This window comes from Ictalurus furcatus, chromosome 9 (genome assembly GCF_023375685.1).
Source record: "Ictalurus furcatus strain D&B chromosome 9, Billie_1.0, whole genome shotgun sequence".
NCBI lineage: Eukaryota > Metazoa > Chordata > Actinopteri > Siluriformes > Ictaluridae > Ictalurus > Ictalurus furcatus.
The window spans coordinates 16,321,729-16,339,939 of record NC_071263.1 but is presented as its reverse complement, the minus strand read 5'-3'; the positions used below and the strand labels follow the sequence as shown (position 1 = coordinate 16,339,939).

The following is an 18,211-nucleotide window of genomic DNA, read 5'->3' as shown; positions in this document are numbered from 1 at the left end:
CTTTTATTGGTCAAATATTTTGAGCTTGTATTTAAAGAAAGGATTTCAAACATTTAGGGCGCACGGTGGCTTAGTGGTTAGCGCGTTCGCCTCACACCTCCAGGGTTCGGTTCCCGCCGGGGCCATGTGCGTGTGGAGTTTGCATGTTCTCCCCGTGCGGCGGGGGTTTCCTCCGGGTACTCCGGTTTCCTCCCCCAGTCCAAAGACATGCATGGTAGGCTGATGGGTGTGTCTAAAGTGCCCGTAGTGTATGAATGGGTGTGTGAGTGTGTATGTGATTGTGCCCTGCGATTGACTGGCACCCTGTCCAGGGTGTACCCTGCCTTGTGCCCGATGCCCCCTGGGATAGGCTCCAGGTTCCCCCGCGTCCCTGAAGAAGGAGTAAGCGGTAGAAGATGGAGGGATGGATGGATTTCAAACATTTAAAATCCACTAAAATATACTTTAACAATATATTTTCAAACGTATATACAGTGGTGCCTGAAAGTTTGTGAACCCTTTAGAATTTTCTATATACTTCTCCAAAAACATGACCTAAAACATCGTCAGAAGTCCTAAAAGTAGACCCAATTAAACAAATGAGACAAACATATTATATTTGGTCATTTATTTATTGAGGAAAATGATCCAATATTACATATCTGTGCCTGGGAAAAGTATGTGAACCTCTAGGCTTAGTGGTTAATTTGAAATTAGTGAAATTAGAGTCAGGTGTTTTCAATTAATGGGATGTCAATCAGTTGTGAGTGAGCACCCTGTTTTATTAACAGGGATCTATCAAAGTCTGATCTTGTTTGTGGAAGTGTATCAATTACATGAACAAAGGAGATTTCTAAGGACCTCAAAAAAAAGAGTGAGGCTCGAAAAGGTTACAAAACCATCTCTAAAGAGTTTGGACCAATCCACAGTCAAACAGATTGTGCACAAATGGAGGAAATTCAAGACCATTGTTTCCCTCCCCAGGAGTGGTCAACCAACAAAGATCAGTCCAAGAGATGTGTAATAGTCCACGAGGTCACAAAGGATCCCAGGGTAACTTCTAATCATCTAAAGGCCTCTCTCACGTTGGCTAATGTTAATGTTCATGAGTCCACCATTAGGAGAACACTGAACAATGGTGTGCATGACAGGGTTGCAAGGAGAAAGTCACTGCTCTCCAAAAAGAACACTGCTGCCCGTCTGCAGTTTGCTAAAGATCACATGGACAAGCCAGAAAGCTATTGGAAAAATGTTTTGTGGATTGATGAGGCCAAAATAGAACTTTTTGGTTTAAATGAGAAGCGTTATGTTTGGAGAAAGGAAACCAGTGAATTCCAGTATAAGAACCTTATCCCATCTGTGAAATATGGTGGTGATAGTCTCATGGTTTGGGCCTGTTTTGCTGCATCTGGGCCAGGACGGCTTGTCATCATTGATGGACCACTGAATTCTGAAGTATACCAGTGAATTCTACAGGAAAATGTCAGGACATCTGTCCACAAACTGAATCTCAAGAGACAGTGGGTCATGCAGCAAAACAACAACCCTCAGCACACAAGTTGTTCTACCAAAGAACGGTTAAAGAAGAATAAAGTTCATGTTTTGGAATGGTCAAGTCAAAGTCCTGACCTTAATCCAGTAGAAATGTTGTGGAAGCAAGTAGTTAATGTGAGAAACTCACCAACATCCCAGAGTTGAAGCTGTTCTGTACTGAGGAATGGGCTAAAATTCTTCCAAGCCGATGTGCAGGACTGATCAACAGTTACCAGTTTAGTTTAGTCGCAGTTATTACTGCACAAGGGGGTCACACCAGATACTGAATGCAAAGGTTCACATACTTTTGCCACTCACAGATATGTAATATTGGATCATTTTCCTCAATAAATAAAAAAGCAAGTATAATATTTTTGTCCCATTTGTTTAATTAGGTTCTCTTTATCTACTTTCATGACTTGTGTGAAAATCTGCCTCTAATTTTTCATCTCACATGTAGTTTTAACAGTTCACAAGTTCAGTCATGTTCTCACTGCATTAAAATCGGTCTCTTGCATCATCTTTGATTCGTTGTTTTAATCCAAACTTAAGTGCATTTGCTGTGTTCATACCTGCCCATGGGTGTAAACTCACACTGAATAAATACTGTACATAAATGTAAATGTGCTCTTACACACACTAGGCCTGGCAGGTAAAATCTTACCATCACATCCCGCTTGGCTGCTTATTTGAGCAGTGAACACAGCCAAACTCACAATAACAGCTTTCTGGATAATGTGTAAGCAAAACTGAATATGAATAAACAAACACCCACTCAATCAGACACACATAATTATATACATACGTACTATGTTGCAATAAAAATCTGCAATAAAGACGTGCAGTGAGCCAACCCTATACCTAAGTGTGTGAGGTGTATGTGGTGGTACTCGATGGGTAAGTAGTGGAGAAAGTGACACACAGTGAGATCATCAGGCTTGTTTAGCCTCTGTTAAACAGAAAATGTTGATTCTCAACCTCAAATAACAATATATATTATACCATGTGAAAACAATTACACTAGTGCTTCAGCTCAGATGATTGAGCTTGTTTTATTCTCCATGACTAACAGGAGAACTGGATGGCCGTTATATTCCTGCTTTCCCACAGCTGCCTGGAGATGTCCTGGTTAATTAATTGCAGCTTCTATCTGTGCATGTTGGTCTGTGTAAACGTACTCTCCGGGATATTATGTCTTTGATGGAGCTTATTTAGCTTTTCCATAACTAAAGGAGAGTTGGATGTGCTTTATATTCTGTTATGGTATTGTGAGATTCATTCCTCCATTTAGGAATCCATTAAATAAAAGTATAATACCGAAGGCGTAGGTAGGAAATGTAATCACTTTAGTATATCCATCTTTGTGTGTGTGTGTGTGAGAGAGAGAGAGAGAGAGAGAAAGTGAATAAAATGGAAGAAAAGAACTTACAGTCAGAGCTGAAGTCATCCACAAGAATAATTTCTTGTATCAGATGGGGTGGACTTCTGATAAGTACACTAAAGCAGACAGGGAGTGAGAGACAGTGTGTGTGTGTGTGTGTGTGTATGCATGTGTTACAAATATACCTGAAAGTAACACCACTAACATGCTCTACTAGTACAAGACCTTATTCATTGTAGGCTGTGTGAACCTAGGATTATTACCTTTTAATGGTGCGTAGGAGGGTGGAGCGAGCTTCATTGTGGAAGGTGATGATGATGCTGGTGGAGGGCAGGTCAGGGTCAAATGTCACTGAGGCACACCTGAAATGTAGGAAACATGTGATAATACACTGTCCTCCATGGAAGTACTTTATACTAACTGTACTTGAATTGTGTATATATGAATTATATATACACACATACATACAGACTGGCTACTTTAATAATTAATAGGAATAATAGGAACAGCTGTATACCTGCTTTATGCAGCTATCCAAATCAGGGTATGCCACACACACACACACACACACACACACACACACACACACACACACACACTATGGTGTCCTTGTTTCCTCGGTGTCCCAGACACTCATTATATTTCTAGTTCATAATCATGCATTTTCATGTAATTGTTCTTTGAAATCTGCCTGTCCTTTTGCTTTAAGAATGAATGAGCTTGATAACCATGTCCATTATTTTTAATCAGTCTGAATAAAAAGACTCTACACCAACATACAACCAACTCTGGCTCTTGTGGGTTACAGAACCACAATTTGTCCGAGGTACAGAAATACGAAATATTAATGAATAAAACATACACCATGTTACTAACTATGTACTATACAGTATGCAAAGTATGTTAAGCTATTTAAAGTGGGGGGGCCGACACACACAAAAAGATTTGCATGTATCTTCCTGAATGGGACACATTGGCTAACTGTTTTCTAATCATTGGTATGTCCAGAGTTTGCTTTTATAACTGCGTTCTGCCTCGTTTGTATAATCTGGGTGGCGTTTGAATTGTCAGTTGAAATATATGCTTACCCTCTTTTACCCTCTTTTATCTGTTATAACATAACATCTTTTCTATTCAAGTCTGGAGACATTCATGGCAAAATTTCTATTTAAAATAGCTTTTTCAGATTACTTGTTTTTTGGTAGATAAGTTGCAAAATGAAGGTACATTTTTCTTTTTTTTCCCCATACAAAAACTATTCTGGATCCACACTTTTGCCCTTAACAATAATTAGAATGTTTAAAATGTTTAGATAAAAATACTGACATTTTAGCTCAACACTATTCACAAAAACAACATTACTGAAAATATGTGCATGAGATTTGTGTGTATATGCTGCATTATATTTACTGTGATAGTGAGATCAAGGTCTTGCCATTTAGACGTGTATGAGTGTGTGTGCGAGTGCATGTAGGTTACCTGTAGTGTCGTGTATCTCTGATGGCCCTTTCACTTCCCAGTCTGTCACTCTCCTGCAGGTTGAAAGCATGCTCTTTGTACGGATCCACTCCTGCTTTCAGTTGTTTACTGGCTAAATAGGCTTTCTCATCAAAGCTGCCCAACAACTGAGTCTGCTGCTCAGACCGTGGAGGATGGGTCACCTAAATTACAGAGAGAGAGAGAGAGAAGTGGATAGAGTGACAGAGAAAGGGAGAGAGACAAGGGGTGAGTACAAAAAAGGATTTTGAAAACAAGAGATATGGACAGAGGAGCAGAAAGCAATTCTTCCATTCATCACTCATCATTAAGTGAAGATGATATCTATGGCTACAGTCCAGTACTTTTTAAAATACTTTTGTAATATGCTCATGTCAACTTATTGGACCTCATGGACATGTCAAAGGCCATTCAAACACTATTAACTCGAGTATGGTTTGTTAGATGACTTCGTGTAGGTTAAAGAAATCGAGCAAATTGTACCTGGCACTCAGGAGGCACCGAAATGTAACAATTACTTTTTTCTTCCTTTTTTAAATAAAAAATGGAAAGCTGTTTTTAAAAGTAAACAGGAGCAATAAAACATTTGGTATTTGATTTATTATATTCTCATCAGATTGTATTTAACCAGAAACACCATGCACATAACAGCTGAGATAATTATTCCAGATCTTCTCCTGGTCCTGCAAGTGACCATTCATGTGGTATAGTTATTACTACGTCAATAACAATCTTGACAGGAAGTAAACTAGGACGTGTTAAAGACAGCAAGACTACATTTCCTATTTAAAAAATTATTCAAAAACATGAAATCCCAGCATCCCTTGCAAGACTGCTTTAAGTTTTACCCTTTATTAAAAAATGAATATCTGCATCATTAGTAGGCAGAAGGAAGCTGCTGCAGTAGGAGCTAATTAACAGCACAAACTGTACGTGTAACCTGTGTGTGAATAATCTCTGTCTCGGGCATAAAAAACAAGTTTAAATTCAAAACTTCACATTTTCACAAGCACACTTACACAAGCTGTACCATATGGTGTGACACAAAACATGACGCAATACTAAACAGGTCGTAATGCAGCTCATTATGTCAAAGAAAATATCATGAATTAAAACACATCATTCATCGTGCTGGTGGCACTGCTTTTATAGTTGAAGTTATTGAACTGAATTATAATTATTGTGTATACGTTGACATTGTTTGACAATGTTAATGCACTCTGATGCTTCAGCAATAGTAATTATATCAGTCTAGACACCAGCTTATTTATATAAATGTGGGGAAAGATATTGAATGGGCCGGAATGAACGATAAGCTGCCAGATGAAAAGACGTGAAGGCAGCATGAATAAAAGGGTGTGTGCAAAAAGGCAAGAAAGACTGATGGAGAAAAACAGAGAGGCAGCATTCTTCAGTTTGCTGTTATTAACGATCTGTCAGAAAAAAGCTTAACTTACATGCAAGTTTCCAAACTCTATGACCTCACTTTCCATTCCTGTGGAAAAAAAAAGTATTTGATACTTTTTACTCATAATCTCCCATATTATAGACGAATAGACATTCAAGTGCTGGAAGAATCCTTGCATCTGATCTGCGCATCACTGAAACACACAAACGGTCCTTTTTCTGTCTTCTGTCCTGATCCACATATGGTGTCTGATCTTTCTTCTACTGAGAAAGATGCTGAGAACAATGTCAATTCCAGCAAAACGCATCTGCGCAGAGTGAAATGCACTGTGTCTCAACTATATTTGTACAAATTGCTAACCAGAAGGCCAACCGCAGTAATGTTCTAAATGTAGATTTTAATTTTTAATGTTCATGTAAATGTGATGCTGCATGTGTACAAAAATAGCCATAATGAGATGCATCTGCCCATACACTTGTATCATCTGCGCTGCCAGATAATAGATGCATAATCAGACTGCAAGCGCTCACCATACTGACAACGTTCACTTAGATTAACTCAGGTAAAGAACACCTTGTCCTCTGAATTTCTGAGATGAGCGAGCGAGATTAATTGTACGAGAGCTCTAAATGATAGAAAATGAATTGGTCCTGTGAGAACAGGAGCCACTATCAAGGCTAGACTGGTTTAAGATGGTCAAGAAGAGTATGGAGGTAAATCAGATTTATCAAAACCTGAACCTGAATGTATAATGCCGGACAGAAAAAAAGAAAAAAAAAAAAAAGAAACTCAGGGGTGAATTCTTATTCCGCATTGAACCATCTAGTGAAAATACTCAGTACACTAAAATCTTTTTATTTATTTATTAACTTTTTTTATTATTATTTCAAGCATTACAAAATTCAGATTCATGCTCTGGAGAAACTGATAAAAACTCCATGTGTGAATCAATGTTGTGAATAAGCCACATTCTATAATGGAATATTTCCAATGAAACCATTTGTAGCTCTGTAGGGCCAGATTTCATATAAAGTGTACTTAAATAGATTGTTCAATGCAATATAAATGGCTGAGCCTATAGGAAAAATACCAATCTAAACCTCTACAGCAAATCAAGTACAGCATGAGTGCTCTCGGTTCTAGACTCCTAGCTTCGTTCCATCATTCCACCTAAAATACACATCTTGATACAAAAACCAGCTCCAAACCTTAGTTTAAGTCTAATCAGAGTAAATAAATTCAAATAAAGGATGCAATGCAGCACTATTAAATCAGCTCAAATGCAAATGATGCACTGACATGAGCTGTGGAAAGAGCAAACAGCTAATTAAGGAAAAAAAAATCATGTATGTGGATATGTTAAATATTAACAAATTAACAGATATATCAAAAACAATAATCTACTGAATAGTTATTAAGCATTAAGAGGATAAGGAGCCACAAGAGTAACCAGTGCGACTCATAGTTTCCCCAAAGCACAAGAGATACTATCCAAAATCCAAAATCAACACTCAACAAAGAGTCACAAAGCTAATAAAACATCTTATCAGATTAATTTGCACTGAAATGCAAATCATATTAATTGCTAGGGGGTGGGGGTGGGTATATTTAGAAAGAAAGAAGCTCTAACCCAAGGACAAAATCCCACTCTACTGGCAAACACCCAACACAGTCCTGTTAACCAGAAGCCATAAACCAGACAGTGTATAAGAGTGTCCTTTAGAATAGAACAGCTGGTAAAGGACAGTAAGTAAAAGGCCATTTCATCTCATTTTAAGGCAAGTGCATGCAGTGCCAAATCTAAAAAGGCAGATCAAATATCAAAGCAGCAGGCTAAAGAGAGAGGAGGATGGTGTGCTACAAGTGCTCTTTTGGCTCTTGTGAACACAGATCTTATTAAACGAGATGACATGCTGATCTGGATCACAGCTCAGAATGAAGTCACATGGCAAGACCAGGTGATGCACAGCATGGACACTAATCATCAGGCAATGGCTATAAGAAGACAATCCACCCTCATATTTTGAACTTGTATTTAGGACATATGAAGCACTTCTGCAGTAAGGGTGTGATATTAACATCGGCATCTTGTATAATAGTAAAGTATTCAGCAATAGTATCACCATCATTCTTGTGTGAAACTAGTATTCATGAGGTTCATCATCAGAGATAACACAGTATGTGTAACATGTGATGTGTATATCTACATTGGTTTGATAAACTGCTTGAGGCTTAGACTGAAAATCTGATTAGAAAAATATTCCAGCAGATTCCATAACCAAGTAATTTCCCACTGCAGTGTTACGTGTCACTTCATGTAAAAACCTTGTCATTTACATGTGTCAATTTATCGGATGTTTCTATCTGACGTGAGTTACATTTGGGCTGAGAGGTTAAGGGTTAAGGACCCAGCAGATGCTTTCTGAACTTTGTGCTAAGTTCAGAACCTTACCCACTGAGCCAGCACTAACAATAACCTAACAAGTGAATAACCAATATACCAAAAATTGTGATACTGGGGTAGCATAGAATGCAATTGTTTACACCATTCTATCCCAGGTCTGAGCTAACGTGTTTTAAACAGAACTAGAGGAAAAAAGTAAGGAAAAGTTATAGTGAGGCAAGCAAAACTGGGCAAGTAAATATTAGCTTTTAAAAGTGTCTTTACACTTACCATCTACTTCCATAGGAACACCTGTACACCTGCTCATTTATGCAGTTATCCAGTCAGCAAATCATGTGGCAGCAGCACAATGATTTAAATCATGCAGATACAGGTCAAGATGTGGGCTTCTGATGTTGTAGCCCATCCACCTCAACGTTTTGTGCATGCTGAGATGCTTTTCTGCTCCACACGGCTGTAAAGAGTGATTATGTGGGTTACTATATCCTTCCTGGCAGATTGAACCAATCTGGCCTTTTTCCTGGCCTCTCTTATCAACAAGGCATTTCCACCTATAGAACTGTCACTCACTCAGTGTTTTTCGCACAATTCTGTGTAAACTCTAGAGGCTGTTGTGTGTGAAAATCCCAGGAGATCAGCAGTTTCTGAAATATTCAAGCCACCCCATCTGGCACCAACATTCATGCCACGGTTAAAGTCACAGAGATCACACTTTTTCTTCATTCTGATGTTTGATATGAACATTAACTGACGCTCTTGACCTGTATCTGCATGATGTTATGCACTGCGCTGCTGCCAGATGATTGGCTGACTGGATGACTGCATAAATGATCATCTGTACAGGTGTTCTTATTAAAGTGGACGGCGAGTGTATTTCAATATAGATCAAAAGGTAAACACACATAAGCATATGCTTGACTAATAGATTTTCTTTGTCATGCCGAGACACAAGTCCCAATGGCATCCAGTTTATGGTGTGGCGAGAGAGCTGCTCTGTTGCTATGGAGCTCAAGGATGTGGCAGTGAGACAGGATTCAGTACAAATTTCTCTTACTCCCTCTGTTTCCCTTTCACACATAGACATAGCAACCATCTCCATTTAAACTATTGATTTCTCTTGGCAGAGATTAAATCAAATTCACAGAAGATTTTCTGAATGAGATATTCCAGTCCAAGCCTGGTCTACCTATGCGTGTATTCTTTTATCTGTTGGAAGATTTCCCGACATAGTTTATTAAAACAAGTTCCAGGCACTTTTTCAGGAGGAGACATCGTGGTACTATATTTCTGCATGTGCTACGAATGAATTTCCTGAAACAAAGCATCATTAACATTAAATACAGACCTGTACTCACTTTGTCACTTTTAGGGAAAAACCTATAACCTATATAACTATTTGCTCGCTGTTCATCTGGGTTTAAGATAAGGTCAGTGTGCAAACATTTTTTTTTTTGGTGAACTGTTTATTCTTCTCCACCTGATGAATTTGGCATCCAACTGTCAAGCGCAGACTAAACCACGGTTGTGGTTCTGTAGCCCACACACATCTTTGCTCCTAGAATATCTAAACCAAGGATGAGGCTTCATCTTGGACCACATGTCACTCAACACTTCGGCTCCATCCAAAACAGTAGACCACTGTTCTAATAGTAAACTATAATAGTAGCTTATTAGCAACCACACGTCAATCAGGTTGGCCTTTATACATAGTCGCATAGTGCTGTAATAGGCTAGGTCAAAATGAGTGGGGGCCAGGTGGTGTGTAATTTTAAATTTCAAATCTGTTCACTTAGCTAGTATACAGTTTCCTGTATCAAATTAATTCCACGGTCTATATTCAGACTGCAGCCATATTCTGAATACGATGTTTATATGCGTACAGGCATCTGAATATTCCTGTATATATGGTTGATGTAAGTATGCCTGAGTTGCCATTCCTAAATACCTAGCCTGCAGCTAAGCATCTGTTAGCACCCACAATTCCTTGCAAACTGAGCATGCGCATCTATCTCCTTTCAGTGGATTTCCTGAATGAGGTGTTTACATGCAACAAATTTCTGATTAATATAGTCAAATTCCAGGGGTGGGAAACAGAATTCAGGGAATCTGATTCCAACCGCTAAGATTTGAAATTAAGATTCGAGTATCTTAATCTGAATCGGGCAATTGGATTTTGGTGTACATGACTCAATACTAATTAGAATATTGCCAAATTTCCGATTCATATCGGAATATTGATGTGCATGTAAACGTAGTCATTGTCAAGCAGAATCTCCTATTGACAAATGATTTTAGTCATGCACCAATCCCACCGTTTCCCATTTTCAATACACACCGATACCAGGTACTGATCCACTTCTGACAACCTGACAGTAACCAAGCCAACACTCTACAAGCATCAAGTTATGCAAAACATTAGAAGTGCAACATCAGCAGGCTGTAAGACAAGTTGTGTTGTATGTTTTACGCAAGATCTGTGTCGTGTCAGTCAACATCACACACGCTCATGACATGAATATTTTAGTGGGTTGGTCGAACCTGATTCAACGGATCCAGCCAGTATTAGCCCTGATACAGCTACTCAGTATCAGATCCATATATCCCAAGCCATTTTAATTTTTCAACTGCTTGTTAAAAATTGTTGAGCTATGCGCTGGAGATGAACGTGTCCTGTAGAAGTGCACACCTCTGGTCTAGTGTAGCTGGACGCCTGCAGGTTGGCGACTCCTCTCCTCTTTCACACCTAATATAACTACAACCAGATTCAGTGCTGGGAAATCACCATTCATGAGCAGAGCCCAGAGGAACATTTCTAGCACCATGGCTGCAGCTGTGCACCCCTGATCCATCTCCACAACAGCAATGGACACTACCCCCAAATATACATCTAGCTGCGATGGAGAAAAGGACAGCAGTGTTCAGCACTCGAACCTGCATCTTTACACAAACCTGTCATCATCATTTAAAACTAAAATAGGGCTTTATACATTTGCAACCTATACAACGTTTTAATAGTATGAGCAACATCCATCCACACATGCATGAGTGAAGCTGAAGCTTTGTGTATTGTCACTAACATTGTGATCAAGATGCAACACACACACACACACACACACACACACACACACACTGCAGCTCCCAGCTTAATTAAAGCAATGCGGTAAAGTAAAGCCCTGCCACTGTCCACTCGTCCCTTACTATAAGCGGAAGAGTCCTGTCCTCTCGCCGGATGTCCACTCGTCCCGAGGCGGCGGGTTTCGGCCCGCGGCTTTTGGCGCCCACGGCGCGCGCCTGAGACGCTGAAGAAGGGCTCGCGCGCGGCTTGTTGTCCTGCCACAGGTAATAAAAGGTGCCCAGGATCCAAGCGACGGTCAGGATGGCGATGGCGTTGGCCCTAATCCTGCGCATGATGAGTGTCCATAAGGAGCAGGGCTTTCGGAGCTTCAGCACGTTACGGTGCGTGTCGGCTCCGTTCCTGATGAAGCGCTTCTTCTTCTTATTATAAGGGCTGAAGTGCGGAGATGCCTCGCGCAGCCCAGAGCTTCCCAGCCTGACTGCCCTGTGGAAACTGCCGCGCGGTCCTAGCGCCGAACGGTCCAATGCGTTTGTGTTTGCTCAAGCACTCTCGTCTGTTTCTTCCCCACAAAGCGATGATCAGCTAAATACACAATGGCTACGTCCCAAACCGCAGAATAACAGTACTGGTGGCAGAAGGCTTCATAAGACTTCTATAACGATTGAATTTAATCATGAATCAATCAATTGTTGTGTAAAACAGTTTCATATTTTTAAACTAACGTGGCTAGCAAGGTGGTTTGTCTGTAACTCTGATACTCCTTTTAAAACTAGTCCTAATTCATGCTCATCATTTGCCATTAACTGTATGTAGGCCCAGAATCTGAACAAAGTTGGTCAGTTGAAGACTACTACATCAAATCATGTTGTATCGTATCATAACAGATTCAGCAGTATCATCACATACGGAATCGTTACCTGATGAATCATATCACTTCGAAGACTGAGGTTTACATTCCTAATATTGACACCATTTATTCTGGATTTTGAACGTACAAATTGTTTTCGTGCTGTGATGTTTAGACATAGTATTTAAAATCCTTGTGTGAGGCTTAAAACATAGAAACGTTGCTTGAAAATCAAGAGGTACAGTATAGCCAAGTGTTTGTGGACACCTGACCATCGTACCCTAATCTGCCCATGAACAACCCCTTCCAAAACCATGGGCATTAATATGGACTTGGTCTCCCCTTTGCTGTTATAAGAGTCTCCAATCTTTTGGGAAGGCTTTCCGTTAGACTTTGCACTGGGGCTGTGGGGATTTATGCCCATTCAGCCACAAGATCATTACTGAGGGAAGGCACTGATGTCGGGCGAGGAGAACTGGGGTTCAGTTGGAGTTCCAGTTCATCCCAAAGGTGTTAAGTGGGGTTTTGAGGTCAGGGCTCTATGCAGGCCACTTGAGTTCTTCCACTCCAATCTTAGCAAACCATGTCTTTATGGAGCTGACTTTGTGCACAAGGGCAAGCTCAGGATCAGGATTTCATATTCCAGAGTATTATATTATTTGTTCATGGGTATGTAAAGAAGATGTAATTTGCTTACTAAACCAATTTTATTCCTTTCCTCTTGAGTCACTGAGCTGTATAACCATCTGGATAGTAATTTATTAACATATCACCTTTTATTAATAAAATTGTCATGTAAACATATATGCAATCTGTATAACTCCTGCTATTTTGTACCAGTTATGTTGATCTTGGTTAGTAGAGAACGAGAAGAGAACCTATTAATATAAAGTGGTTAATAATAAATTATTGGTGGTAATTTATCATGTTATATAATTTAGCATGTTCATATTCATCTTTCACGCATAGTACCCGGAGATTGTATATGTAGCTGTGCATTCACATGAGGCACTGCTGAGGTTGTAGCAGCCCCCGCATTGGGGAAAGGCTTCTTTGAAATTGAAACTAACTTTGTTCTGTTAGTTAGTGAAATAACTCAGCAATTCAAGAGGGCTTTCTTTTGGACTTATTTTTGTTCAGATGAGATCATTCCAATGACAAAGACTATAATACCTCATAGATGTTTCATCAGCTCCAGCACAAACTAAATATGCCAATGAAAGTTAAACACTGACGGCATGGTATAAATGATAGGTTGAATCAGAATAAATTCTGTTTAATCCAAGATGTGTTTTAGACATGAGAGAATTAGATTCAGTCCTAAGCATATTCTGACTGACTCCAAAAAGAAAATGAGCTACTTTAAGATTGGCATAAGAGACAACTTTTGGCACCTTTGTCTCATGAGTGGCACTTGCCTGCTGTATTTGCACAGTAAACATCCTTCCATTGAAGCCTAAAAGTTGCGTCACCACATGGTGAATTTCAGCCAGATGCTTAGCAAACAAAGCTCAAGATAGATAGATAGATAGACAGACAGACAGACAGACAGACAGACACAGTACAACACCTTTTGAGCAGTTGAGGGTTAATGGCCGTGCCTTAGAGCCTAACGGCAGCAGCTTGGCAGGGCTAGGATGTGACCTTTCAACCTGCTGACCTTCTGATCAGTAGCCCAGACCTTTAAAGCTGCAGTACTGAACTTCGTACTGAAGTTCGGCACTGTTCCTCTGTGTGGATGAATCTGATGGTTTGAGGTATTCGTCTGGGTTGTATATTAGCACCAATACTTTACAACAGAGGTGGCGGTGAATACGGTTTTCTTGGAGTAGAGGTGAATTGCTCTCTCTCTCATAGCTAGCAGAAAATAAGTGCAATTTACCACACTGACCATAGCAAAAAAAAAAACAACAACAAAAACAACATAGGAAACTCGATACCTAGCTGAACCAAGCGAACAAGTGTGCTAATGTTAGTTAGCTACCTAGTGAGCCACTGAAATGTCTTACCTGTTCAGCATAAAAAAGCTAGCTCTGCATCAGTCTTCAATCCCTTAAGATATTGGGGTTGTCACCACCTCTCAAAAGCCATGCCGATATTTTTTCTCATTTTAGTACGGGCTCTGTCACTTTCCATTTTTGCTTGCAGCCTCTCTGTAGATCGAAGTGTCTTGGTTTTGACAACAGCTGATTCCTCAGATGTAAACAATGATTGCGTTTAGAACCACCCAGATTAAAAGCAGCCATCGAGACGACAAGTTTAAATTCTAAGCAATTCTTGTAAGGACAAGCTACAAACCACTATCCTCAGCACCCACACACGAGATATAGTAGCCGGCTCTTCTTCTTTCTGTTTACAGACGTGACATAACCATGCAAAGGCGTGCTGACGTCAAAGGCCACGCAAATGACATCAAACTAATGTTTCCCACAAAATCGGACCCGACAGATCAAATCATAAATCATTATTATAAGCTTACGGTTGCGAATAGGGGTAAGGTAAGGATACAATTTTGAACACTGATTTTTATGTACTTGCTCAATTATTTATTTTTTTAAATTTTTAACCAAAAAAAGTTAGATGCTGCAGCTTTAACTGCTGAATTACCAATACTCAACACCATCATATTCATAGCTAGAGTGTAATACTAGCAGTAATATTACATAAATAATCTATACATTGATACTCAATGTGTTCAGCAATGAGGTGAAAGTTCTGTTGACTTTTAAGATATATTCATAAATATACTGTTTAGTCATATAATATTCCATCCATCCATTTTCTGTACTACTTACCAAACACAGGGTAGTATGGAGCCTGGAGCCTATCCCAGGGGACTCGGGTCACAAGGCGGGGGACACCCTGGACGGGGTGCCAACCCACTGCAGGGCATAGTCATATAAAATTGATATTTTATATTTTATTCATGTTCCACAGAAACTGTATCTTGTAATATCATGAGTTGTTTCATAATTACTATACTGAATCATACAGTCCTATCCTTAATAATTCCAGGTTCTTTTAGCATGCACATTACATTACACATGCATTTCTAAATGCTTACAAAAGAAGGTCAAGTCGTCTCTTATTGAAAGCCATATAATTACAATGAAGAAGCGATGTGCAGGATACAGGAAGATATAATGTTCAGGTGTCAACAGGCACACCATCTTTGAGTCACATTTTTATGGACCGACCTTATAGAAAAAGAAATGGCCATGGTAGACACTGACAGAGAGTGGGTGTCTGGAGTTTTACAATTCTTAACACCACACTGCTACTCGTGTTGACATTTCTCTTAAACCAAGGCCTTTCCTGAGCCTCAAACATGTACCATATCAAACAAACTGTACCATATCAGACCAGCCCCTTAATCCCTCAGCAAACCACTCCTGACATTTCAGACTCTGCTTTAAAAAAAAATAATAATAAAAAGCAGGAAGCAAAGACAAACACTTTACACATATCTCTCACTTTTTTTTCTTTTTTTTTGGCTTTCACAGATAAATTACATACTTCCATGGAAATCTACAGTGGAAACGCCCAGTCTCTGTACAGTGGACTGTGAACATCTGTACTGTTTCATGCGAAAAGGTCTAAATTCTTACTGCCTCACTGTTCAAAACATTTATTATTTGATTTCAAAATAGCACTTTTGTTAATTGTTTTGGAATTTCAGTCATAATTGATACAGCCATACTCAAAAATGATGGCAAATTTCAGAATGACACCATCAAGTGGAGGCAATTTTTAAAGTATCCTTTTTTTCAAACTTGGTAGTGGTTTGTACAGACTTTGTGGTTTGAAAAGAAAACTGAAGTGAAGGATGGCTGGGCCAGTACAAAAAGGTCATTGTGAGTCTCTGCAGTCTTGTACGACCCTCTTGGGGGTTTTGGGTAGCCAAAGGAAGAGTGAAGACTGACTAAACATACACCATCTATAAATGACAGTGAAGGACATACTTAATGTGCTAACATCCACTGAAGCCTGCAGTCAATGAACAGTAGATCTGATGACATGCACAATGGCATTTATAGCTGTAAAGCTTCTGCTGGTGTACTTGAGGATGACTTAGAGTCATTGATGGCTTGTTGTGATATTAGAACTGAGGGCTAGAAAAATATCTATCAGTAGCTTGGCAATGAAACTATTTGGCTTGTACAGTGCATTATATCACAACGTCTCATTGGTGGAATAGTAGGAATAATGTCGTGGAAATTATTACACACACATGCACACAGGCTGAAAAATATCAGCCCAAATGGAAATCAAATCTAATGGGCATTTCACTCTGTGTAATCAGCTGACATGACTGTGACTGACAGGCTGTATGAGTCTACAGTCTAAACAGCTAGAACGAATTCAGCCCCAGGGTCACTTCTTCACACCATTCTGTGTGTTTGTCTTGGAGTTTGGTTCCACAGAGATCCATTTCTGGGATTGTGAAGCCTAGCCCAGATATCATATTATATCAGCCGTCGCTGCATGGAGTCCTAGGCTGGTTTTAATATTATGATGTTATATGCAAACAGTTTGAAAATTTGTTAGAAGACAACAGATAAACCTAAAAATTAGCAAACATAGTATCACTCGTTTCCACTACAGTATTTATAAAGGCTGCTTTGCATTGTGCAATAACAGTACTTTTATAAGTTTTGTACATTTATTACATGTCTCACTGCACAAGATTTGGTAATAAAATCTGTGATAAGAATCTTACAGTGTACAGCAGCCTTTAGGTTAACACCAGATTACCAGATTCCAAATGGACAAACCCAATGAAACTATTAGGTCTACTTTGAAAAAAAAAAGAAGCAGCATAAAACTACTCAGCATCTGAAAGTATGGAGAAACAAGAACATGCATAAAGGACAAGCACTGAGGAAAAAAAATTAAAAACGAACTGGTTAAATACTTTTCTGGGTAAATGTTTCATGCAGCAAGCAGTGTGTTTCCTCATGAAATTAATGCATGAAATAATGTACACACTGCAAAATCTGACATCTTACAAAGTGAAATAACTTAAATATATTCAAATGTATTATTTCCTATTACAATAAGATTACAATAAACCAAATATAAGATTATTAAATGTATTTTAAGACATTTTTACTCATTAAAATGTTCTTATTCTACTGGCAAATAATTTTGCTTCGTTCTAAAAATAAATGCTTAAAATTATCTGATTAACTATCTGCCAATAGTCTAAAAATAAGTTTAATAATCTTATATTTGGTTTATTGTACACTTATAATAGGAAATACTAGATTTGATCAGATTGTTAAAAACATTATCAGTAAAGATTATTTCCCCCTACCCCCACCAACATGCGAGTATGTGATGTAGTCAAAGATCAGAAGACATCTAGAGGTGGAAAAAAGGCATTACATTTTGATCATAAAAAAAAATGAATTTTGTCTTATACTGTATGTGATCGATACGGATGAATTCTGCACACTATGACAAGGCACATGAACAATGCAGCATCTGCAGCCCATTTCTCTCCACCCAGCAACTTTCCACTGGAGGGCTGGGATACAGTACAGTCCTTTGAACTGCTTCCCTGCTTAAAAGACACTTCTAGACGAAGAAGGCTCCAAGGACAATATACAATACAAGGGAGGGGCATCACATCTCATCAGTGGAAAAAACACAAAGCTATCTTTTATAGACTGCCTGTATGACGTTAACCAATGTCAAAGCTGACCAAGATGATGCTGACAAGCCAACAAACATCTGAGCTGGGGTAATAAAGAACAGGCTTTTCTCTTTATTGCCTAGTTCTTCCTTATTGTGTATGACTCATGCAGTAACAGAGCAGCTGCTTTTGGAACAAGAGCTTTCTCCAACTATAGTTTACACAAGCAGAGGTTGCTCAGTCCAGCTCATAGAGTGAAAGTTCATTCAGGAAACATGCAACACTCAAACATAGCCCTGGGAAAGGCTCAAAACTGAAACATGTAGAAAGAAAGTGAAGTAGGAGAACACTAAAACAAAGTTTGAACCCTTGTGTTTGCTTCTCAGCAGTGTTCACGGGTCATATTGACTTTGAGCAGCAGATACAGAAGACACTATTTTAAATGACG

General features: G+C 39.2%; 1 protein-coding gene across 1 annotated transcript in view; it reads right to left on the bottom strand.

Annotated features, from left to right (window-relative positions):
- Positions 1-11,831, bottom strand: part of galnt16 (UDP-N-acetyl-alpha-D-galactosamine:polypeptide N-acetylgalactosaminyltransferase 16) — a 34,065-nt gene extending 22,234 nt beyond the window's left edge. Inside the window, exons 1-4 of the mRNA XM_053633102.1 lie at positions 11,401-11,831; positions 4,373-4,554; positions 3,157-3,255; positions 2,942-3,009 (exon numbers count right to left, since the gene is read on the bottom strand). Of these exons, the coding sequence (XP_053489077.1) occupies positions 2,942-3,009; positions 3,157-3,255; positions 4,373-4,554; positions 11,401-11,610 (559 nt within the window). The 5' untranslated portion in view covers positions 11,611-11,831. The remainder of the gene's footprint in view (positions 1-2,941; positions 3,010-3,156; positions 3,256-4,372; positions 4,555-11,400) is intronic.
- Positions 11,832-18,211: the final 6,380 nt, after the last annotated feature.